This window comes from Rosa rugosa, chromosome 4 (genome assembly GCF_958449725.1).
Source record: "Rosa rugosa chromosome 4, drRosRugo1.1, whole genome shotgun sequence".
Taxonomy (NCBI): Eukaryota; Viridiplantae; Streptophyta; class Magnoliopsida; order Rosales; family Rosaceae; genus Rosa; species Rosa rugosa.
This window is the reverse complement of record NC_084823.1, coordinates 22,769,911-22,794,975: the sequence shown is the minus strand read 5'-3', so window position 1 is coordinate 22,794,975 and position 25,065 is coordinate 22,769,911. Positions and strand designations below refer to the sequence as shown.

The following is a 25,065-nucleotide window of genomic DNA, read 5'->3' as shown; positions in this document are numbered from 1 at the left end:
CTTTTTGTAATATTTTCCCTCGGTCACGTGCTTGAGTTGAGAGCGGTATCAATTATTATTTATTTCCCCCAAAAGTTTTTTTTTTTTTTTTTTTTTTTTTTTTTTTTGAGGGGGAAGACGTCAATAGAACCACACACGCACCCTCATGCAGTGTATCCCAGCTTTGCCAGACTAATCACTGCACCGCAGACGCACGAACCCTCGTGTTAATAAACAAAGGTCCCTCAAATCTGCTGGCCATGGGATGGAGCTGGGAATCGAACGCTAGACCTGGAGGTTCCATACTAGACCGCTCGACCAGCACACCACACCACGTGGTTATTTCCCCAAAAGTTATATGAGAGCTCTCGTAAATTTAGTCAAAGGAATTAACAATCCGTACATGAACAAAAGATAACCGTTTATTTCTTATTTCACAAAGCTTTTGTACATTGAGGAGGACCATAGTGCATTTTTCCTCACCACATACAGTAACAATAATCTTTGAATCATTCTTAATCATAAATCTAAAGTATGTAGATATCTTCCATTGTGAAGATCGATCATCCCTAAAAGTTTGACCCAATTGGACAGATACACTTTTCTATAATCTAACTTAATTTTTTCATGTTCATTAGTATAACAATGAGAGTGCAAATTAATAATTAACGCATCAAACATGCCACAGACAATAAACATATGATATTTTGGTACAAATGAGGACGGGGGAATGGGCCTAAGGATCTCATCCTTAGGCTCTACTACCTCCTCTAAGCCTAAGGATGTTGATGGGCTTTACATGCCTAAAATTCTGAGGTTGGTTCATCTCTGGAAGATCACATAGAACTGAATTTTGGCTTAGAAAGAAATCTATGAAGACCTCCCAACGAGCAGAGCCTTCTGACGAGTGATAAGGATTTGATTTGTGTGACGGTTCCTACGAAGATCTATGCCTTTTGTATGACATAGGCATGAGAGAAAGGGATTAGGCATTGAGAGATGAGAAGGCGGTTGGTGGCGGTGCCACTCTATTCGGGGGCAAAGTTGCATCCCTTCTATTTTATTTTTTATTGGGAGACTTTTGCAGACGAAAAATTCGTTGGTAAAGTTATATTTTAATTGGAGGCTTTTGACGACGAATACTTTGTCGGTAAAGTTGCATCTCCTTTATTTTATTTTCATAGGAGAGGCTTTTGCTGACCAATATTTCATCTTATGCCACTAGATAATAATAGCTTAGTTTTTTTTTTTGCAAGTGACAAAGAAGCTCCTCTACTAGAACCAACACCTTAAGAATCGAAAAGGCAAGTCTGACTAGCAGAGAGAGGAAGAGCATTGATCCAGCTTTGAGGAGGATTGTGGTGACCGGCTTTGGCAATTGCACCATCAAGAAATTAGCTTCATGTTTAACATGCTTGAAGGAGCTAATTAATATTTAGCAAACGAGAAAGATGAAGAATGTCATTGACCAGAGCTTTGATATGCCAAGCGTTTGAATTTGACCAGTAATGCTATCGATCAAAAGTTTTGAATCTCCTAATTCCACCTCCAAATTTGAGTGGCCATGAATCCAGGCTGCATGAAGACCTGCTTGAAGGGCGCGGCATATAGCTTCAGTGACTAAGATGTCAACTTCTCCAAGATTTTTGGAAGTAGGAAGGATTGGATCTCCATCAGCATTCCGAAAAACAAAACCTCCAGCACTACTGTTATTACTAATCACTGAATCATCAAAGTTTAATTTCATAAAGACAGATCCAGGAGGAGACCATTTGATAGTCTGCTGAGATTTTAATTTCTTTGGGGAATTAAAATTGGAAAATTACAATGAGTATAATTAAGAATAAGATTAGCAGCAATATGAGCTATTTGGATAGGATGAATAGTTTATTGTCTAAATATCGGGTCATTTCGAGCTCTCCATATAGAGTAAGCAGTAGTAGTAGCAATAGCAATACCAAGAGCGATAGTAGATTAGTTGGTTGGTAAGATAGAGTTAACATTTTAAGCAAACAATTTCAATCGTGTAGGACACTAAAATGGACTTTCAGTTTCTAAGTTCATGATCGACAATCTCATAAATAATTGGATCCTAAATAATTCAAAGAACAGATAATTGCTTTATTGATATGCGACACCTCATAAAATCGTGCCTTCATTTGTGAATTTTGGGGAAGGTTTATTGATTTTACGGTTTTCGAATGTTTTTCTTTACCATATTTGGGTTGATTTATTTAGTTCTCCTTCTCACGTGGGTTGCAGTCGAGGGTTTTGTTTAGTACTCCTCCTCACTTACTTTGTGTTTGTGGGTCGCAGTCGAGGGTAGAGCCTGGGAGGCTCTACTGCATGGTGATATTTATCTTCCCCATGTTCACTTAACCAGTTGGGCTGGTCTATTTTTATGAGATTTTTAATTAAGAGAAAAATATTTTATAAATGTTGTATGCATCGAGGCTTTATAAGTTTAATATGTGGGAAAGTATAAATTCCTCTTTTATTTCATTTATTACAAGTATTTATTTCTGTCTACTCACGCTAACGTTGTTCAATTACTTTCCCCTGGGGCCTTCTATTTCAAATGCCCAGTTTGCAGACTAGGTCGGGTGTACCTGGAGTCAAAGCATAATCAACAACACAGCTTCCGCATATTTATCTTATTTATTTCTATTTAATTGTTTACTTTGTGAATTATAATTGCTTTGATAACCAACCTATTGTATAAATTGTGTATTGAGGGTAGTTACAGACCTTTATTTGTGTCATGGAGTTTGTTGTGGAATGGGGAGCAGGTAGGCTCCAGGAGTTAAGGTTGGTTGTGAAAACATTAGAAGTGTGAATTTCATCTTCCACAGGTTTTGGGTAGTCCATATTAGAAGTGACCCTGTCGAATTTCAGTAGAGTTACTCCTGAAATGGGCCTCACATGGCCACCTTAGATTTCAGGGTGAAATCTGAGGCGAGTCCTGTCATTGAATCCATTGGTGAATGACTTACCTATGAATGAGTTTCTGCATGAATTTGTTATGTTTTTCTTGCACATGTTGTTCGTCTTTTTTTTCTTTCTCCATGACTGTAATATCTATTGTATAATTGGTTGTAGAACAAGCAATGCAAGTGGAAATGTTCAACTTCTTTTGGTTTTTGATCTTCCTTCGTTGCTAATGGTTATAGTCTGAAAATTCATAGTGAAGACAATTTTATGGCCCTTTTCAACGCTTAATAGTTAAAACACACTTAAACTGTTTGCCTGATTATCAATTGCACTTAAACTATTTGAAGTCTCTGTTACTGCTGCTCTCAAGGTGTACAAGAAAAGGGGTCGGCCCCGTGGCTGGAGGAACACACCCAAAATCGCTCTGGCCTCTCAATTGGCCAGGTCGGAGTCCATGCATTCTATTTCTTATGCAGGTTCTAAGGTCCCATCTATGGGGGTCTCGAAACATGGTACTCTCTCCTAGGCTGACTAGGAGTTGCTTCTCCATGTGACCTGACTTGGGCTGTGGCCGCTTTGGTTCGTTGCGACGTACACCAAGATGGTCTTAGATGACAAGACGACCATGGTGGTGGCTCAATGTAGGGCATCGTAGGGGTGGAATTTATTTCTCTGCATTTGTTTCTTGCATTTTCCTTTTGGACTTTAGTTTTTGAGTATCCATTTTGTTTGGATTTTAGTAGTTCTTCTGAGCATCAATTATGTAATACAAGGGGGCTATGTACCCTTCATGATTGGCCAAGTGAGGTTGTAAGATTTATATCAATGAATCAGTCTTCCGTTGCTCTGAAAAATATATATATATATATATATATATATATATATATATATATATATATCTTATTAATTTGAAACAATTGCATTAACTTTATCCAACTTGGCCAATGTCCTCATCGTCTTTAATTTCATAGTACATTCATCCAATTCTGTCGCGAAATTCATCTACATCCAGCTCGAAAAAATTGTACAAGACATTAGCAACAGAAATAGCAGAAAGTCCGTTAAATTAGCAGACAAAGGGTACAAGAAAAGGATGCAGGGTGTTTTAGCCATAGAGCCGTATTTTCTAATGATGAAACCTCAGTGAACATTTGTCTTAACCAAGGACATAATTCATCTGTCATTACTGATTAAGCAGCAACTACTTTTGCACCTAAGAGCCTAAAACAATAGGGCATCAGAACAAAGAAAGGTCTAAACTTATATTTTGTGGTGAAAAAATTACAACACATTAGAGAACTCACGCGTTCTTAACATCTCATACAAATAGCCTTAATAAAACTATTGAAGAAGAATTTTATACAAAATATGACATGAACGAAGAAAAAGAATACAAAACGACAAGAGTAAGATATTGCATGTTACTCCTCAACAGTGGTTTTCCGCCATCCTTATCTACGAAAGCATCTAATTTCAATGATACCAGTAATTTGATTATTGTAATAACAAAAATTGTTAAGCAGGCCCACGAAATGGCGTCCTAGTGCTCATCATTCTCTCGATTAAATACATAGATGCCTCTTCAGCTGAGTGAGATACTTGTTTATTGATATATATATATGCATGATCTGATCGGCATTTGTAACTCCAAAAGAGGGAAGACTGATTCCCTCGTGAGAGTAACTACCATATGAGCACCAATTGTCAAGTAGAGAAACGATGTACATATCCGATTGCAACCTCATTTCTCTTGAGAAATTCCAATGGAGGAAAGTTGATCTTCCAAATCTCCAAGCAGATCATGGTATTCAGTAAAGGCAGGATGTGACTGAAAACCATAAATCAATAGAGTAAAGCATTAATCTGATACACATACGGTGCAGATAATAGAGCGAGAATTATTATTGACAACATTTTAAACAACAAATACCTGCAGGGTGATGCTATATGCTTTCCACAACCGCATATCATGCTGGAAAAGATCAAATAGAACCTGTGCAATAAACAAAATCAGCAAAGCAAATACCAATTAAGCTGACATGCTCATCATAGGCAAGATATTTGTGAGAAATGAAGCCAGTCATACCTCAGATCGTCTTAAAAGAGTAGCAAGGACCACTATCCATTCTTTGAACTTGACAGAGCACATGTGTGCCAAAAGAAATTCTGCATCAAATCGACTCTGCAGTATACTCATTTGGAGCTGGAATCATAAAAGAGTATTCAGTAATTAGTTCTTCAGCAAACAAAGAAGACTTTGAGGGTAAAGAGATTTTCATATGTTAATACCTTTTGTCCAATTAATTCAAGTCCTGAAGCGAAATTCTCCAAACGAGCACATCCATATCTCTCTCGCTGAAGATATTCCTGCAATGCAGTGTGAAAACTCAGAATCATTTGGCAGCAACAACAAATTAATCATAACCATAACTGCAACTGTATCCTACCACTAAATCAAACTGAGTGCCTTTCACAAATGCAACTAGCTTTGAAAGCTCTTTTCCTGACATCAAATAGCTAGCATGGCTTTCTAAAATGTTCTTCACAGAAGCAACATGTGCGCTCTGCTCCTTGAATGAAGAGCTGCACCAAATGAAATTAATGACCAGTTAGTCACAATAATATTGTCAAGTTATTGGAGCCATGCAAAAAAAGGTCAAATCTACCTTTTATCCAAGGACTGTTTTCTATTACTAGAACGAAAACCAAAATAACCCAAGAATCTGGGAGATGATGGAGCTTGTCTGTCTGAATCTGTTGATGCTTGTTCATATTCCCTTCCAGATCTCAGCAAGAACCTCACCTAAATGTCAAACAAAGTTATTATTATCTACTTTATAAGATTTAGCTGTTGTTGCTGCAACTAAAATAGGACATGAAATTTCCAAAGACATACCAGCTCCCCAGCGAGTTCATATAAAGATTCGTCCAGTGTTGCCTGCATAGAGTTGACAGCCGTTGTAAGTGAAATCTCTTGAGAAAAGGAAAAGAACAAAAGAATTGAGCCCGCACATACTTAGTAGAAGAGAAATACTTTCAAAATGGTAATCAGCTAAAAGATTGGCACCTGTAATAAACGCAAAGCACAGTACTGACTGACAGCAGGACCTTCAAGCTTAGCAATCACCTGGGGCATTCAAATAATTGACAAACATAAACCTCGTTGGTTAGCCAAATGTAATCTATATTCACCAGCACAAATTGGAAGCTTTTTTGCAGTAGTCATAAACAGAAAAGGGGTTTGCATCCACAGTCTTGTAACCAGATATTAGTAAAAGTATGTTAACAAATGTACTTCTCATATTTCAAATATTGCACCTCTTACAAGAAATGCATACACTGCACGAAGTACCAAAGAGGTATAAGCAATTCACTAAACAAGCTTTTTACCGAAGAGGAATGGATCCAAAGAAATATTGGTTGTTACAATTAACTGCAACCCCACTTATAACAAAAAATGTATGACATTCTTCTTTATAATGAGAAAAATTTAAAGTAATTCTCCTAGTGAGGGAAATTTTGCGTCAAAAAGCAAGAAAATATAAACAAAACTGAACCACAATTACTCGATCACTATCTTACAAGTATATAGCATGCAGCAGTGCGGTACCATCTGCGTTGGAAGCATTCCTCAAACAACCTGAAATTCAACAAAAGAATAAAGATGTCACAATTTTAAGATTAAAAGATGTCACAATTTTAAGATTAAAAGGCTGACAGCATATGTGAAACTGCATAAACCTACACAAATAACTGTGAACCCTCATCCTTGATGCAAAAACAAAATTATATGGTTCACAGCTCATAAACATGCAGAAAGTAACAATGTAAGGTGAAAAAGAAAATAAACGAGAAAAGTAAAGAAATATACTCTGTTGATCTCCCAGCAGCAGTGAACAAATCCGCCCAATGTCGACCATCAGTTTTTCTTGCAACACTGACAACCACATCAAAATACTCCGGAAAATTTCTGAGCAAATCACATGTCTTCTCTAAAAGAGAGGAATTCTTTGCATATTTAGGCACAGAGCTCTGATTCTTGTTTGCACTTTGCCTGAAAATAATTTCATTAAGTGACCAGAAACATATGGATGAACAGGACATTGCAAAGTTTATCCAGATTAAATTGCTAGATTAGTGAAGGACACTAATGCACGCTCAGGAAACCCAGTCTCCAACACACCTTATATGAACTAATTGCATCTCACTCATTCAACTACAAGAATTTATTCCTCAATCATTTCATTTTACCAAGTAAAACTTGTGGTCCTACAGTTTCTTCAAAAGCAATTGATTGAACTATTAAAGAGTGAGGCAAGCATCTAAGGCTGCCCATTAAACCAATAACTGTAAACTATTAACAATAGCCATACTACCTAACCTGTTCTTGTTCTTGGTTCCTACCAAATGAGGGTCGGGAGGACCAGTGTTATAGGTCTTTTCAGTTTAGGAAATGATTTTACTTTGAAAACAAAGTTGGTGCTCAAGTCCTTATACTTGTGAAATGATTTACTTTCCCTAATTAAGCTTACCTGGATATGTCTGCCTCAAATACAGTAAACAGAAGCCACTCCATACAGTGAGAGAAATGAGGTTTTTCAGCTGATAATTGGGCCAATCTTAAAGCTTCCTCCCTTTTGTCCCTCTGGCAGAAACAACAATCAACCAGGAAACAAAATATATTTTTCAAAACAAACCAGAACACAAGATACATCATATTCATGTATGTCAAAAGAGTATTTTATTAACCCATAATCCCATATATCTGCAAAATCCAAGACAATTGAGCCTGCAGATTTCAATTTCATACAGTCTAGTGAGTCTACGAACTTACCTAGTTGGTCAATAGAAGTTCAATAACAGTTAACATAAATCATTACCGGAAGAATCAGACACGTGATTCATATGATGGAAGTACATACATAAAGAGAAATATAGGGCATGGACAGAAACAATGTGCGCAAAAAGTAGAATTAAGTTACAAATAAATCTTTAAAACGTTTAAATATTTATTAAGCAAAAAATAACTTGAAGGGAATCACTGATATTTTATAGTTTTTGGTTGGCGAAGATTGTTTACTTAAATATAATATAAATCCCATGTGCAGATTATGACTTTACGCAATGAAGTACTCATGATTAAGCCACTTTTGACAAGAAAAAGCAAACAAAGGGCAGAGTTTGAGGTCAGAAAAGTAGCCGATGTGAGTTCAGAATATAAAGTTTTCTATATGATATGCACCACCCGCCCATCAAAAGTAAAAAGACAACTATTACCTGAATAAGGTGCCTTAGAAGACAATGTAATATAGTTTGAGCTTGCGGAGTTGGCTCAAAACACGGAAACTCTGTGCAGGCTGAAAATGACATTCGCTGGGAAACACCAACAACCACCCCAGCATTTGGAAGAAGTCCCAGAGGGTATACCTCACGATCAAATTCAAGCTCCGGATCCAACTAAAAAATGATGGTGAATCACTTAATCAATCAGAGAAAATGGACAAGCCTAGTATATTAAGCTCCACTAAGCTTCATCCAATCAGAAACAAAGGCCAATATCTCTGATAAACAGAGGCAAAATAATCTTTGCTTGAAGTATCTAAGAATGAGAGAAGTCCAAATATAAAGACCATTTTTTTTTATTTGAAATGAAATTAAAATATAAAGCCTTTAAATGATGGCCAAAAGAGAAAAAAGAATTGTATGCTTATCTCCAAAATGAAACATTGATAATGAGAGGCGCATGTTATACAAGAATTCACATCTCTAGTCCATACAATCTTTCAAAAAGCCGCATCCTAAACATTCTCTTAAATACAAGCATACCTGCAAGAAATCCTCCTGCTTAAAAGGGTCAACACCCAGAGATGGATACCAAACCTGTAAAAATAAACTTCCAACCAGAATAAATATCAGACAAATACAAATCACTGTTGGTAGAGCTCAAAAATAAGCAATAACAAACTTTGACATGACATCAAAGCCATGATATGAAACAGTTAATTACCTGCATTCCGCGGTGGCCATAATCTAACCATGAAACCTCCTCAATAAGATTTGATTTTTCCTCCGATTGACCACATGTAACCCAAAATAATTCAACAGAATCAGTGAGCTCCCTTTCACGTCCATCGTCCAAATCAAGAAGTGAAAGCTCCCCATTTACTCTCAATATCAAACACCTAGCAAAGCAAGCATCCATTGAGTCGTGTCTGCCGATATCACTACAAATATTAAGATCCAAATAAACAATGTCAAAAAGCACATACCTTGCAGGCTCTTTTAATAAAGGATCTGAGTTAGACGTATGATTATCTGAAATGCGCTCTCTTGGAAGCTGATCTGGGACAAAACGCATTGCTGCAGGATGGCTCTTCGCAGTCATAATTGAGAGTTCTCGTACTGTAGAAAGCTGTTTGTCATTTTATCACTTAAAAATGTATGAAGAATTATTTTCATTTATTTAGTTTTATTTATGTGCAAATGAAATCATCATATAAAACCCATCTGCTATAGTAAAAAAATAAAAAAAAAATAAAAAAAAATAAAAAAAATAAAATCAGGAAATATTCTTTACCTCTAAATTTGGAGTAGTGAAAGGCGTCAATTCACCAAATAATTTCACGTGGAATATGTGTACATCAAACGGGCGATATGTGACTAGTATATAATCTTGATAGACATCCATGACCATTGGTTTCGCAAGCAAGGACTTTCGGCAAAGTAGTGAGCTCTGATCAAGGTGATATCTTGGATAGAAAAGCAATTCATATCTGCAATTACAAATGTTTGACAATTACGGTGTCTCACATTATAAAAACATACAAAAGAAACTCCTTCATACCTACAGAACAAATAGATGAACACAAAAAGAACTGCCAATAAACCTAATACACGTGATGGTAGCATAATTGAGAAGTAGGGCCTATTGAGCATGGTAACCAGGAAATTTAACCACTAAAGTAGAAAAGTTGAACGCCCAAAAAAAACCTTGGAAGACTACCATACAGAAGAATAAAAATAAGGATAGCTAGCTCACGTGTTAGTAGAATCAATGTAGTTGCAGACAACAACAATCTTCCCCATCCATAACAAACCTTTGCACTGAATCTTCTGCTCCTGAGTAATGTCTCCAAACACTCGCCACTTCTTGAATCGTATATCATATATGATTAACCCATGGAGACCAGCAACTGCCAAGTACATTCCATCTTTGCTAGCCGCTACATGTTGAACTGGCCAATTTTGTGAGATATAAGAAACCTGAACCAAAGAAAAAGAACTCTCATCAGACATTCTTAAAAAGTCAGCCAATTTATTAAACACAAGATGATATAATATATCGAGCATATGATTTTGAAGGCATAACTGGAAGGTTAAGATGTAGCATCTTAAGTTCATCAGTATCTTCAGATTGAACAACAAGCAACCGATCATCACCATATATCACTTGACGGACATATGTCATGCCTGAAACTCCTCTGTTAAGGCAACATTTACCAAAGGAAAATCCAAGAATCCTCTCCAACGATCGTTCTTCAATAGCATAGAGCCTATATCCATATTCATCCCACTGCATCAATGAGGTGCCACCCATCAAAGGTTCAAATTTGCATTCGTTGACTGGCTTAACCACCGGAGAAGATACTGAACTTAAACCTATTTGACGGATTGTTGACATCAAACGACAACCAGAGACAGACCAAACTGTAAGTCCTCTTAACTTCCACCCAACTGCAAAAGCAGAATTATCAGGCGTCCATGCAATGCAACTGACAGGTCCAGTGTCTTCCATTGAGTACCTGAAAAGTGATAAGGCAGGTCATCTGTTATGCAGATTCAATTATGGATCATACAACACGATCAAATTATTAACCGTTTTCTACCAGAATTTAGTCCATTGGAATTACTGACTACAATTTTATGCACCTAGCTAGGTGAAATGCCAACCTATCAAATTATTCCACCCTTGGCTATACTCAGATCCCATACTTACCCCCAGTCATACAGAGATACGGATCGGATCAGTGATACAGATTCTGCGAAGTCATATAACTCCACAACCCCTCTTTTGGTCCCAACAGCAAGGATTTGTTGCTCTGAAGCTACTGAAGTACATACAGCATCACCAGCCCCCAGCCTCTTCTCAGCTTTAATAGATTCAGGATGCTTTAAGCCTTTCTTACTTATAGAACATGACACCAGTTGTCCATCAGAATATAACACAAACAGTAACCTAAGTGGAAAACAAAGCTCCAGTTGGATAATAGCAGACTTCCTGGGGACGCAATTATTGGCAGGAATAGTTCCTGGAACCCCTTTAGAAGCAACACCATTATCTAAAGAATGTGATGACGGGATAACTTCACAGCCATCACGTGGAACTGGATCAAGTTCATAAGTCCCATAGAACTGTACAAAAGAACACAATATTACTCAATCCTTTGGTTATAAAGCAGGTCCAGTCACTAAACAAAGAGGATTAGACTATAATGCAATGGAAAATTCATGATCACTATATTACAATGAAATCATATATTCTTTTACCTCCCCTTTCCATGAGATACTGTAAAGTGATCCATCAGAAAGTCCAAGTAGCATATGTTTGCTATCGCTTACAATATTGCTCCTGAAAAGAGACACAGCAAGAGAAAAAAAATAATAATCAATTGCAATGATAACAGTAACTTGCGAGATTAATTTGTTAAAAACAAAGAGGGCTCTATATGAAGCTAAATGGAAAATCATAACCCTAAACTAAATGCAATATCAAACAGAACTAGGACCAGTACAAATTTCAAAACATCATTGGCTATTATATAGGAAGATTGGAATAAAAAATCTAAAAATAAAAAATAAAAATAAAATAATAATAATAAAAGAATGTGCATACTCATTTTAGTGGAAGACATCTATGCATTCAGGAACTGATGATGAAACACATTACTATCATGTTTCAAATATTGTCAACATTCAAAGACTATTTGTTCAATTAAATTCAGATGAATACTTACACTATGATGTCCTTATCTGCAAATGGCACCTGCTCACTGAGAAGAGGAGATATAGTAGCAAGAAATAAACCAGAGGGCTGCTTCCCTCCTAATTGTATCTTTTTCTCAGAAAACTGGACCTTGAAAAGGTGAAGAAAGAAAGAGGACGTCTGCCGAAAACGATAAAAATATACAATAAGCTAAAACAGGTAAATGCAGTTTAGAGCTTTATGTGGAAAAAAGAAAATAAGTATAAATCCACAACACACTCATAAATCAAAGACAAAGTACAGCGCACTCGTGAAACATCGTTTTGCCAATCATATCAAGCAACTCAAACATGCAGTGTACTTTTAGAGCGCCTTAACAACTTTATAACAAAGTTGAAGTTCATGACAGAATTGTCATTAATCAGTTAAAACTGTTTTAAATTCATATCTTCTTGGATGGTGTACATGCACACTAGCATACTAATTTATGCACAAAGCACCTTTTTCCTTTCATTACTCACAAATGCTAGAAACAGCACACATATTGATGAACACGGAATAGCCACCAGTCATCATGGGCAGTTGAAGTAGCACACATATCAGCCGAAGTGAATAGAAGAGGCGCCGACGGCGGAAGATGGAGAAGTGAAGCGGGAATTCTAATAGAAGTTGGCAGACAGAAAGTCACTAAAGGCACCAAAGGTGTATCACTTTCAATGACAGAAGGCTCTGGATAACCTATATTCCATAAAAGACAAAATCGCATGTCCCGGCAAGCAAGTCAGCCATAGTCATTGGATACAGATCTCTCCCAAAGAACAACCTTTCCCTCGATATTTAAAATGAAAGAAGTTTTTGTGAATCGATGCAAAATCAAAATTGAAAGAAGAATTAAATATTCATTGATCAAATTATTCACTTCATCATAGTCTGATAAATCTTTTCATTTTTAAGAATTGGTTAACCGGATAAGAATAAAGATAGTCTCATTCTACATGTGAATATATTTTTCCATGCATAAAGACAAGCAAACATACAAAAATGCAAAGCAAAAAGAAGCCTATGCAGATTAGAGTCAGTATAAAGTGGCTGTAAAACCAAGATTTGAGGCGAAATCAGTATTAGACTTACAAGAACAGCGATCAATTTGGCATCAGGGCTCCAGACTGCTTGCAAATTCTCGCCTTCTCTCTGAAGTGAACCAGCATCCCTCATGTACTTGCCCAGTCTCACTTTATGCTGGATTGCACCACCCCAATAAACACAAAAACGAAACAATGTCAAACCCCTAATCCTAATTTATATTAGACAAAACTCACACATATACACATACCATTATGCCTATAGTCACAATATTTCATTCACATTTAAACATTGATCAATGCCCCCAAACCCATGTTTAAGAAACAGAAAGGAGCATAAAGCTCCATAATTGGGAGCAAATTCACAGTAACGACAAATACCCATCTCAATGGAAAACACGGAAAGCATAAAAAGCAGACCTGGGAAGAGCTCCAGAGCTCAAGGTGAGAGGGAGACACAACAAGCAGTAAGCCATTGATGACCTTGAAATATATGATCTTCTGGGAAGACGGGCATAAACCCTGTTCAAGTGGGATGACCTGTGGCCATCCATATGCCATATACATCTTCTTCTTCTATGAATTGTGAACAAGACTCGGAGAGTGACAACGGGCTCTAATCTAGACGGGAAGCAAAGCTTTTAGTTCAAATAGCAATGGTGATTTATTGTTGCTCACAATTTGCAATAATGAAAGATAGAACTGAAGTGACTTGATTCTTGATCAAAATGATAGAACATCGTATATCACACATTAATCAGTATAGTGCATCAAACAGTAATGCAAAATATAAGAGACAAAGTTTCCTGCGTCCAAAATTGTTTACAGAGCCTCTATCTCTCTATATTGTTCCTCCAGTAACTTTAAGGCACTACAATACTACCTGATTCTTCTTTAAAAGAGTTGTCCATGCGCTGCAAGTTGCTTGGTGATCTAAAATCTGATCTCCCTATTATGTCCCGTCATCAGCACAATGGTTTCAGCTGATCAGCTAGCTATACACAGACATTGAAACATTTACAAAATGCATAAATTAGCCTTCCAATTCAAATGCTTAGATCAGTTGTTATATCTAGTAATATATTAGTTGTTCAAATGACAGATTGTAAAACGTAAAGTGAGCAACTACATATATGTAATTTGTGTTTGAAAGTGAGCATATCCAAGCGTTTTGTAATCTGAACATTTACTCACAGCTCAATTCCATTCAAACTTTCAAGTGATAGTACGTGAGGAATAATACCAATACAATTAGAAGGAGAGAAATGTATGAGCAGTACTATCTTATGTCTAGCGGAAAGATATCAATCTTTTATTGATGGAACAAATGACCAAAGCATGGCATGGAATATGTAAATAAATAAAGGTTGAGAGTTAAAATCTAACTGATGTGTGTTATTATTGGCAGCATGCAAATTATGGAAATGGTTTTTCTGAAAATTTGATGAGAAATATTCACCTGTTTAATATCTTTAGCTATTGCATCATTACTGAGATTATTCTCCTCTTCAGCAGTAATATGAAACACTGTAAAACACAACATTGAAACCAAGAAACTCAGTGACAAAAGACAATGGCCACTAAAGCATGTTTGTTGTTAAAACTGAATTTTGCAAAGCAGACAAAATGCAGGGAAGTAACTAAATCAATCATAAAAATAACATAGAAAGTGAAAGAATAATCTTGAGATTTTTATGAATGGAAATTGAGGATCAAATTCCAGAACGGGCTATAGAATTTGTGAGAGTTACAGCTACATGCCTCTACATTTTGACTTTATTACTCTAATTAAATTTCAATTGTGAAGTTAACAGAATTTGAGGAAAGTGAGGTTGAATTGTAGAATAGTAGAGGCAACCCGAAAAAACAAACTTGATTGATTGTATTATTCCTCAGAGAAAAGCCAAAAACCACTGATTTCTAATGGACATAATATTAGTCAAACTATATACTGCACATGATTGCATTGAAATACTCTGATTACCATTAATGCAAAATCCTTACAGAGCAACCAAATACCTTAGTGAGGACTGCAATTTCTGCTTGTAGGGTTTCGATCGGGCACGGCGAGTAGCGTTGACGGCTTTCTCGTCCTTGTTGGGTTCCCAGTGCTGTGAGATTGAAGAGCCGCTTAGTTGTCTGAGCGAGTGAAGGAGGGAGAAATGAGAGAGAGCAAAAAGGGAGGAAGGGAAAGGAAAGAAACCTATTCAGTGGCACTGCCGCATCTTCTATTCTATTCTATATATATGTATGTATAATCCCTTTGTGAATTGATTTGGTGAGGGATCTGAGAAAAAGAAAGAGAAGGGAATTGGATCACAGAAAGATTAGAGCTTGGGAGGGAGTCAGATCTGAATGCAATGCACCCATTTTTTTTCTGCAGGTGTTAATGGATCTCAGACAAAAGAACCAAGAAATATTTGCTTCGTTTCGACCCGCCCGGGGGTGGGTCTGTTCATCACATGTCATGCACGTGATCTCCTAATTGGGTAAGTGGTCACAGCCCCTTCTCTTTTCCCTTGGTGCTGACACGTGAGACAGAGCAAGTACACACAAATCGATCTAATACTAATATTATTATAATTATAATTTTCTTCCTTCTTTTCTACTTCTCGGAAGCCCGACCTCTCCCCCTCCCAGCCAGACTTGTCTCGGAAATCTCTCCGTCTGTCAGCTCCGACCGGAGGACGCCACCAGTCCCGGCACTGCCCCCAGAAACAGGTCTCTCTACTCGATTAGGTAATTTCCTTCTTTCAAAAAAAAAAAAGATCCTAATTCCGAAAATGTGCGCTGCAGACTTTGCGAATTACAGAGCCATTGGATTCATTTAGCCTTTTATTGCTTTCTGTTTTGTTTGAGAGATAGAATCATGATCATGATGAACTACTATCTATCTGCTGTAATCAAAATTAAAGCCGCTAAACCAAAGGAAAATCACCCGATTATTTGTTAAATTTTTCTGTTTCCTGATTATTATGGACCATGTGGCAGCACTGTAATTATTGCACACCTAAGTGTGCTTGTGCTTGTGGTGGTGAGCAAATTCATTTCCATAAAAGGAGCATCTATCCCCCAAGACAGACTCCAACAAGCATACACGAATCATTCACCATTGCTCTGAGATTTTTTGACGGAAAATGTCGAACCCGCAAGTGATTAAGCGTGCAAAATACAAGACTTCAATTAAAGACCCGGGAACTCCTGGTCTTCTAACTATGGTATTTCCTTCTTTTGCTGCTTTGTGATTTTTTTTGTTTATTTGATTGTGGGATCAATGCAATTATGTATTTGATTGTTTGTTAATTCTTTGGCGTTTGCAGATGGAGAACAGGTTTGTGTTCAGGCCAAATGATCCCACGTCTCCCTCCAAGCTTGATGTCGGCTTTCATCAAATTAAAGGTACTACATGGCCACCTCATATTTGCATCAGATATTTGAGCCAGCACCTCTAGACCCACCCATATACTACTCATCATAATTACATTTCTTTGCTTTTCATACTACCCAGTTTAGACCTCTTCTTTTCCATTTCTTCCACTCATAACCGCAAAAGGGTTTGACAGTGATTTCCCCAGTTTAGGGCAATTTTTTTTTTTTTTTTTTAACAATTGGAGGGTGTTATGGTTGGCTTAGTTCATTAGGCTTGTTGATCTGCCTTTTTAGTTGACTTTATTTCTATCTTGATTCTCGATGTATTACTGCACCTTGTTGTATCTTTTTTTCTTTTGGTTTGGAAAAATCTTTTGCTACTGATAAAATGAAATGAAACTAATGCCTATTCTTGTTATCACTCTTTACAATTTTCAGGTCAGAAGAACACTAAGGAGGGATCAAATAAACCACCTTGGCTTAATATCAGCAATAATAAGGTTGTCTTTTTGTTGTAGCGTTATTTTTGTCCTACTATTATTTCGGTGCTACTATAATGCTGTTAAATGTTGCTGACTGAATTTTGCAAATTCATCCTTTGATGTTCCAGGATGGGAGTTACATTTTTGAGTTTGAAAGTTATCCTGATCTTCATGCATGCCGAGAAATTATTGGTGAGTCCCAGTCACATCCATATGTAATAATGACTATGTTAAGAGGCTCTGTTTCACAGTTGTTTTTAGCTCTCTGTGCCTTTTGGTGATATAAATGTTTGCTTGTACACCTTTCCTGAATGACCTGCATTGTAAGCAGTGTGGACCCTGAATTTATGTTCGAGGGGACACTTTAGTCAGTATTACAGACTTTCAAATCTGATTGATGACTTTTCATTCAATCAGTTTACAAGCGTTGTTGACGAGGTTTTTTTTTTTTGTCATAGATATAGAGTTTTAGTCTAAACGGGAGACATGAAACCTGTTTTATGTTTTGTTCCTGCAATGTTTACCAATCAGACTGGTAGCGAACCCCTTTCTGTTGAGTAGGTAACATAATGAAATTGTCTTGCCTAATGCACTATCTGGTTGACATGTCTACTAAGCCTTTCTAGGGTCTTCTCATGATTGTAAGTTATTTACTGATTGTGCATGAAGTTGCTACTTTTGTACTGGTTTTGTAGGTCGATGATTTGCTGGGGTGGGTAGGTTATGTATCAGTTACCTATTTCTAAATTAAGAGGATTAAAATAATGTCACCTACCAGAAAGATAACGGAAAATTACACATTCCTTGTTTCTTGACATGTCTGTACAAATCAGCAACTCTTTTATCTTTGGGAAAAATGCTAGTAGTCTTTCTGTACAAAACAGCAACTCTTTTATCTTTGGGAAAAATGCAAGTAGTCTTTCTTTAGAAATCAATAATTGGTCTTCAATTATATTGTTTCGAATCTGCTTTTTTGAGTTAAATATAAATATTTTCTTTCCAAATGGTACTTGTAAGGCATGATAAAGACTGTTTTAATACCTTTAACCTTGCCATTGCCTTTTCCCTTTCGTTAAAGTTGCAACATATAACCCAAAACCAAGTCAATTGGCAATGGGTTCAGAGGCCTAGAATTCTATGCTATAATGCAAAACTTGAGTGATGTAATATTTATGTTAGCTTTGTTGTTGTATGCGTTAGTTTTTTACCTTTAGTTTTCATCTGGTGCATTTGAATAGCCAACACCCTTGAGGCTGCAAAAGGTTCTTCCGCTGCAACAATTTCTTCAACAGCAAAAGCTTCTTCTTCTACAAATGAACAATATAGTACAGCAGAGTTAGAGCTCCGGATGAAGCTTATGCAAGAAGACAGGTTAGTCTCCCATATCCACATGATAGAGATCAATCATCAATAATTCCCATTTTCTTAGAACTATGGATAGTTTTTGAGCTATTTTATTTTCTCCCTCACTGTACATTAGTCTACAAGTTGCTCTACTTTGTTGTTGTTTTTTTTTCCCTCAATGTAATATTTATTGAAATTTGCTTTAATTAGTTTTAGGTTGCTTTTCACTTTCATCTCAATGCAATAGAAGCACACTGTCATCTAATATGTGGTTACCACAGGTCAACACACATTCTATCTACTTCTCTCATTTTCTAGTCATATATTTCAACCAGAATCCATTATTACTTGAAGTTAATTTCAACACAGATCTGGTTCCTATTTAGATTAGTAAGGAACAATGACACTGCTAGGGTACGACTTATTCATGCGCACAGAAAAATTAAACCTATGTCCTCTACTCCCAACTTTCTTGTTCTCAGTATCAGATTCTTGATTTCATTTCAGACGCTTAGCTGCTTTCTCATTTTTCAAAGTAAACAACTTTCATTGAAAAAACACAGCCAACGATAGAGGTGGTGTTTTGTAAAATCCAATAATTGAGACCCTCACCCTCATATATGTATCACTAAATTTTTCCCTTTGCAGTGAACTGCAGAAACTTCACAAGCAGTTTGTGGGCAGTGGTGTCTTGACAGAATCTGAGTTCTGGGCAACTAGGAAGGTTGGTTAACTATGATTATGTCGTTTTCATGAGTTGATTGTTTCAATTTTCATTTGAATTTCTGTATATCACCTCCCCCCCCCCCCCCCCCACCCACACACACACACAAACACGCACACGGTATTACAATGTAAATAATTTTCTTTTGGAAAAAAACTTGTTATAGTTACATTTGTATCATTCCATTTGCAGAAGTTGCTTGATGGAGATAGCCGTAAAAAGTCAAAACAACGGGTTGGTTTTAAAAGTTCGATGATACTGGACATCAAACCTATGACTGATGGTCGGGTAGAGCATCTCTCTCTCTCTCTCTCTCTCACTCTCCATACGTCTATGTGCGAATTTACTCACTTGCCTAATGAGTAATGAATGCTGTGACCTTTCAACATGCCCATGCAGGGTTGGCATCTCCTTAGTGCCTTTTTAATTGAACTCTTGTGGACAAAATAAAATTCCTTTCCTTATGGATAACACGGCCATCTTCCGAAAAAAAAAAAAAAATGCTCAACGTAATCAGTTTGTGGTTGTGAAACTGATTTTTTTTTTTTTTTGGCATTTGTCAGATGAACAAGGTTACATTCAATTTGACTGATGAGATTAAATATCAGGTACTAATCTTCCACTTTACACTTACAGACAAGACCTTTCAGATTCAGCAATTGTAATATCTGTGGAATACTTTCACTTGGTGCTTATGTTAAATTGTTACATTGCTCTGCAGATTTTCGCCCTGAAACCAGCTGTTCACCAGGCATATATTGATCTCGTTCCCAGTAAGGTAGTGAGGATATTGAAACAAGTCGTTACATAATCAGACAGTTTTCCATGTTAGTCATCACCCTTATTTTTGTTTTTATGAGAGACTTACTCTTACGATGATAGTTTGAGAATGACTAGTCTGTTACTCTGTTATTTGTATGTACTCTGCTTGAAGCATGCTTTTCTTGTCTTTCCCCTCCATTTTACTGAATTCCAGATGACAGAGAAGGACTTCTGGAACAAATATTTTCGAGCCGAATACCTCCACAGTACAAAAAATGTTGTAGCAGCTGCAGCAGAAGCTGCTGAGGATGAGGAACTGGCGATTTTTTTAAAGGAAGATGAAATATTGGCAAGGGAAGCTCGGCAGAAGGTGCTTTTTTACGAAGCTTTCAAATCTTGACTTTACTAGGATGCTTCTGCTGCATTTATGATTTATCTAGTTTGATTTCTTAAATATTCATTCATTTCCTTATTGGCATGTTCTTTTTGCAGATTCAGCAGGTTGATCCAACTTTGGATATGGAAGCTGATCAAGGGGATGACTATATACATCTTCCGGTATGTTGTTTGCCGACTTTTAAATTCTTACTGTGTAGTTTCTATGATTTCATTAATGGCAGATATTTCAGATATATTCCTCCGTAAAGTGTCATTCAGATTCTGATAATCCGGATGTCCAATGATGTCTTTGATCAACAATGAGTTTTTTAATGATCATATTTTTTATTTGTTTTTTCAAATGTAACATCTTTTGTTTGGTCGCTACTTGTTATATAGGATCATGGGATCTTTCGTGATGGCAATAAGGACATAACTGAACTACAGAATGATCAATACAGGAGGACTCTTTCGCAAGACCTTAACAGACAAGGCGCTGTTGTTCTTCAAGGAAGAAATCTCGGTTAGAATGTGCAATACTTCTTTCCATTAATTAATAAGGGGAGTGAAGTTGGCACTCCCGTTTTACATTTCATACTCCTTTCTATTTTGATAACTTTTATATGTTCTCTTATGGGAGAGAGTCAAGTTCTGGGCATCCTTATGGGTTTCTATTTCTATGGAATCAAGGATTATAATCTTTCTTCCATTATTCTTAACTGGCAAGCAGCTGTAGTATAAGCCCCTAAGCCTTGATTAGTATTATTAGACGAGATGCTAGGCCTATAGCCCTAGCTGCCCCTCTTTAGATCTTTAAAGCGGACTCCTGGTCCGTCTCCCTGTAACTCGATTTTGCTTTTTCAATAAAAAGCTGTTTCTTCTCAAAAAAAAAAATGTTCTCTTACATGTATTTGAATATGACCAAAACCCAGTAAACCATAACAAAAAATTTCAAACATTGACGTCTCTAGGAATGGATTTGGGTATTTTCAAATCCTTTCTCACCGTATGCATCAGGGATGAATCTTGGCAATTTTTTTTAGTCAAGTAATTTTGGTTTTGGAGAATAGGCGATGACAATTTGAGACTGAATCTTAGTGGGTCATGGGCTCGATATCTTTACACATAGTCAGATTTATCTGCCCAACAATGGACATTGTTTTTTTGTGATTTTCCTTTCTCAATTCTGCCTGTTACCTTGAGAATTTCTATCCATTGAAGTGATCTAGAAAGAGAACCTTCTTGTTTGAGAACTAACTCATTGAAGGGAGAGGAGAGAAAACTTAGAGAATGAAAAACTAAAAACATTGATAGAGATCTAACCAAGAAAAAAGGTTTCAAGAGAATGGCAAATTGTGACTTTAATTACTGAGGGTTACTTTTGAAAAGGCAAGTAAGAAGAGTTCTAAATATGTTATAAGTAGTAAGGGGAAGTGATTGCCAATGTCACTCTCATTAATAAATGTCGGAAGCTGCTCGTATTGATGTATGTTTTAGAAAATAATAAGTTTTGACTCAGATAACAAGTGATGGAATTTTGTTTAATCTGCATTAGGTAGATAACGTTGATTTGTAAACCTGACTGCAGATGTGGACCCAGAAGATCCAAGAACTATAGCAGAGGCACTTATGCGGTCAAGACAGGGTTAGCATGGTCCTTTTTCCCACATGTTTGCTTTTCCATGGTAGAGCAGAACAACTGTGCTTATGTTTTGCTGTCTATTTGCAGAACCTAGTGACAGTGCTGTACAGGAGAGACTTGATAGGCTTACTCGGATGACTGAGATAGACGACCTTCAAGAATCTCATGATCATCCAGTTGCTCCATTATGTATCAAGGTTAACATAGTCATCACCATACCTGCAGCCAACATTTTTATGCTGATGTGGTTTCATATCATTCTTTTCTTTTCTTTTCTTCTGATAGTGCAGATGCTTCATGTTGTATTCAAAAACAGGATCCTCGAGACTACTTTGATACACAACAAGCTAATGCACTTAGAACTTTGGATGACTCGCGTACTGGTACTGAGCAAACAAAACGCAAGCTGTCTACTGAGGAAGCATATGGCGCCTTAAAGGAGTCTATATCTAAAATTAAGAGCATTGGATTGAGCAATTCCACAGTTAAACCAGAAGTTGCTCTTACGGTAATACAATCTTTGTTGTGCGTCTTCTGCAAGATCACATTTTCAACACATGCACGCGCATTCACACACACACAGAGTGTATTGGTGAGGATGTCAAAATAGGATATTCTCTTTTTAAGTAAAGTGAGATTGCCCATACTCCTACGACCCTGCCATGCATTTGGGTCATTGGAACCGTATATCTTTAGGTTCCTTTACAAGAATTTTGCCTGCTAAAAAGTAGTTTATTTGGCACTGCTGGGTAATCAAATCTTTGTAGAGGCAATGGACAAAGATAGTCCATTGGATAAAACTGAAATGAGGATTATGCTGATTATATGGCTCACAACTTCTGACTTGACTAACTTTTTGGAGGACTGATCCTTGAAGAAGAGCTAATATATGAATGGCTCTGATCATTAGATTGCGAGCCAGACTGACAGGGTCCTCACTTTTCTTTAAAAGAGGATGCTCTGCTGATGACCCCTAAAATAAATTGAAGGAGGATCTAATATATGAATGGCTCTGATCATTAGATTGCCGGCCAGACTGACGGGGTCCTCATCTTTCTTAAAAAGAGGGTGCTCTGCTGATGACCCCTAAAATATGTGTGTGTGTGTGTGTGTGGTGTGTGTGTGTGTGGTGTGTGTTTATATCAATTGTAAGAGAACTTTACTGTCTATTTTCTGTAAATAGGTTTTTAATGGGCTGACCCAGAATATTTCAAGTACCAAATATCAACTTGGGAAGAATCCTCGAGAGAGTATTCTGGATGGGTTGCCAAACAGAACCAAAGAGGAACTCTTACATGTGAGTGGATATAAATAGGATGTTTGCATGTGCTTTTTTATATTCACTTGAATAATTATGACAGCTGATGCATTAGATTTTTTATTTTTATTTATTTATTTTACTAATGACATCTCATGATCATTTTCTTACTCCAGCATTGGATGTCCATTCAAGAACTACTGAGGCATTTTTGGTCTTCATATCCAATTACAACTTCTTCTTTGTATACTAAGGTTAGTTCGTATGATGTGAAGTGAAAAGGTTGCTAGATTTTTCTGTATTCATCTATTAATATTTTGTAATTTTGACCTCATCTGTAATGAGAAGGATTCTTCTTATCTAATGTGAAATGGAAGTATTGTTTAAAGGGAGGACATACCTTGCTTATCTTTTAGTATCAGTAAGTATACTACTGGACTAATAATGAATTCAGTTTGGCCCGGAACCTATTTCGTATTTAAATGAGAATAAGGAAATCCTGCTACATGAACTACATGTATTATTTCAACTTGATTTTCCTTAAGTGTACTGTTTGTTATATATTTAATATTTCTTTTTTGTGCGTAAATTAATAAATAATTGTTATGCAGGTAGGCAGACTGAAGGATGCCATGTCACAAATTTATCGACAGCTAGAGGTATCTTTTCTGCTTGAGCTTCCGGCCTGTATCGTTTAAATATTAACACATTACAGCCTCCAGCTCCTATATTGTGATTTAGCACTCAGAGTGCTGGTTTGGTTTAATGTGTGTTAATTCACTAATTTTGGCCGTTAGGAGAATGTTGGTTAGATCTCCAAATCTTCATTCTAAAATCACCTTAACTATGTTACAAGGAAAAGCTGGATATTGAAAAAATATTAAATGATTTATTGGTCCGAAAAAGAAATAAATATTCTCCAACACTTTTTCTTGCTTTTTACGTAGGGCGGATAGATTTCTTCATGTTCTAAATTCCCCTTTGTACAAAGGATTTTGGTTGTTTTTGTTAGAGAGTTCAAGTTTTACTTGTGTAATGTATTAGTTGAATTTCTGCAGGAGATAAAGGAAGCTGTGCAGTCAGACTTCAGGCACCAGGTCTCCCTCCTTGTTCGTCCAATGCATCAGGTCTAATTTCCTCCATCTTCTATTTGATTGGAGTTTGAATATAATTGTTCAAATTATCTCTCATGTTTATCGGTTTTAAGTCTGTTATTTTGTAATGATCTGATGACCAACTAAGTTTGAAAATCTACAAATGGCTTAAATACTGCTTGGTCTTTGGTGACTTGGTTGCTTCTAGCTCTTTTTGGCAAGTGTACTAATTCTGTCTGGGCGATGCTTTCCTATCTTTTGGCTAAAAAAAAAAAAAAAAAGAGAGAATATTTTCTATTTTGTATTTTTTTTTTTTTGGTAACTGATCATCTACTTAGACCTGAAACTGTTTCTTTTGAAGTACTTGTATTGCTATTGTGGTTGCTGAGAAAGCAGGTTTAGGTTATGTGTTATTCAGAGGAATAGAAAACGAAAAATCTTAATGGTGAAGGGAACTCACGGAAATATCATTTTAGTGCAGGCTCTAGATGCTGCTTTTCAGCATTATGAAGCTGACTTACAGAAAAGAGCTGCAAAGAGTGGAGAGTTGCCAAATGGGAATGGGTAGAAGTTTGCCCCTCATTGCCTCACGGTGCAGAATATTTGCCATCACTTTTCTGTCTAAATTTTGACATGGTATGGAACTGTACCATCCAATCAATTTTGCTATGAGCTAATGCAGTTTGACTAGGTTTTTTGTGCCGCAAAATACATCTAGTGTGGCTAAGTTGTGCATAGAAGGGTTTAGCATTAATCATGATTGCACTCACTTCTGCATGCCATGATGCTACTAAATTATTCGGCGGCAGATAAAGGCTTTGCTTTTTTTCGCAAGTTTGTTATCTTTTCTTTGATAGTGGTACGCCCAGTAGCTCTATGATGCACAATTACTTGATGCCTTTTAAGTGGTAATGACTGATCTTAGTATTTTATTACGGAAATAACTAATAAGGTATTGTATTTAAATCTCATTTAGAGCAGACCTATGCACGCCCGACTTGAACTAATCTGGATTCCGTTATATTTGTTGGAAGTTG

At 36.7% G+C, this 25,065-nt stretch overlaps 2 protein-coding genes across 10 annotated transcripts; one reads left to right on the top strand and one right to left on the bottom strand.

Moving 5' to 3' along the window:
- Nucleotides 1–4,147: 4,147 nt before the first annotated feature.
- LOC133743687 (uncharacterized) lies at nt 4,148–15,405 on the bottom strand. 8 transcript variants are annotated; one of them, XM_062171705.1, is made up of 27 exons: nt 15,179–15,404; nt 14,995–15,086; nt 14,435–14,502; nt 13,859–13,970; nt 13,396–13,596; nt 13,025–13,132; nt 11,925–12,073; nt 11,458–11,539; nt 10,907–11,322; nt 10,280–10,712; nt 9,950–10,173; nt 9,488–9,683; nt 9,180–9,322; nt 8,918–9,092; nt 8,737–8,790; nt 8,188–8,367; nt 7,443–7,555; nt 6,782–6,964; nt 6,493–6,550; nt 5,978–6,037; nt 5,807–5,848; nt 5,577–5,713; nt 5,358–5,493; nt 5,200–5,277; nt 4,997–5,113; nt 4,841–4,903; nt 4,148–4,738 (listed from the first exon to the last, which is right to left on the bottom strand). In XM_062171705.1, the coding sequence occupies exons 5-27, from the start codon at nt 13,540–13,542 to the stop codon at nt 4,652–4,654; spliced, it is 3,381 nt and encodes a 1,126-aa protein (XP_062027689.1). In that variant the 5' UTR covers nt 13,543–13,596; nt 13,859–13,970; nt 14,435–14,502; nt 14,995–15,086; nt 15,179–15,404; the 3' UTR covers nt 4,148–4,651. The 8 variants fall into 8 exon arrangements, with proteins under 8 accessions (XP_062027689.1, XP_062027691.1, XP_062027692.1 ...); XM_062171707.1 differs by having other exon boundaries at nt 13,856–13,970; nt 14,995–15,405; XM_062171708.1 differs by having other exon boundaries at nt 13,396–13,591; nt 14,995–15,405.
- A 148-nt stretch (nt 15,406–15,553) lies between these two features.
- LOC133743689 (general transcription and DNA repair factor IIH subunit TFB1-1-like) lies at nt 15,554–24,994 on the top strand. Of its 2 annotated transcripts, none has more exons than XR_009863176.1 (21): nt 15,554–15,714; nt 15,967–16,193; nt 16,296–16,374; nt 16,783–16,844; nt 16,955–17,018; nt 18,065–18,197; nt 18,819–18,894; nt 19,087–19,182; nt 19,458–19,502; nt 19,616–19,672; nt 19,871–20,026; nt 20,149–20,214; nt 20,434–20,557; nt 21,623–21,679; nt 21,764–21,873; nt 21,993–22,184; nt 22,860–22,973; nt 23,111–23,188; nt 23,550–23,593; nt 23,993–24,061; nt 24,510–24,545. XR_009863176.1 is itself a non-coding variant. In XM_062171714.1 (21 exons), the coding sequence occupies exons 2-21, from the start codon at nt 16,113–16,115 to the stop codon at nt 24,594–24,596; spliced, it is 1,794 nt and encodes a 597-aa protein (XP_062027698.1). In that variant the 5' UTR covers nt 15,554–15,714; nt 15,967–16,112; the 3' UTR covers nt 24,597–24,994. The 2 variants fall into 2 exon arrangements, 1 of the variants encoding a protein (XP_062027698.1); XM_062171714.1 differs by having other exon boundaries at nt 23,546–23,593; nt 24,510–24,994.
- The last annotated feature ends 71 nt before the right edge of the window (nt 24,995–25,065 follow it).

Coding starts and splice junctions, on each gene's coding strand:
- LOC133743687 (XM_062171707.1), bottom strand. CDS start 13,542: ATGTATATGGCATATGGATGGCCACAGGTCATCCCACTTGAACAGGGT. Junction 13,133..13,395: donor AGCTCTGGAGCTCTTCCCAG/GTCTGCTTTTTA, acceptor GGTGCAATCCAG/CATAAAGTGAGACTGGGCAA. Junction 4,739..4,840: donor CATATAGCATCACCCTGCAG/GTATTTGTTGTT, acceptor TATGGTTTTCAG/TCACATCCTGCCTTTACTGA.
- LOC133743689 (XM_062171714.1), top strand. CDS start 16,113: ATGTCGAACCCGCAAGTGATTAAGCGTGCAAAATACAAGACTTCAATT. Junction 17,019..18,064: donor TGCATGCCGAGAAATTATTG/GTGAGTCCCAGT, acceptor GCATTTGAATAG/CCAACACCCTTGAGGCTGCA. Junction 22,185..22,859: donor AACCAGAAGTTGCTCTTACG/GTAATACAATCT, acceptor TTCTGTAAATAG/GTTTTTAATGGGCTGACCCA.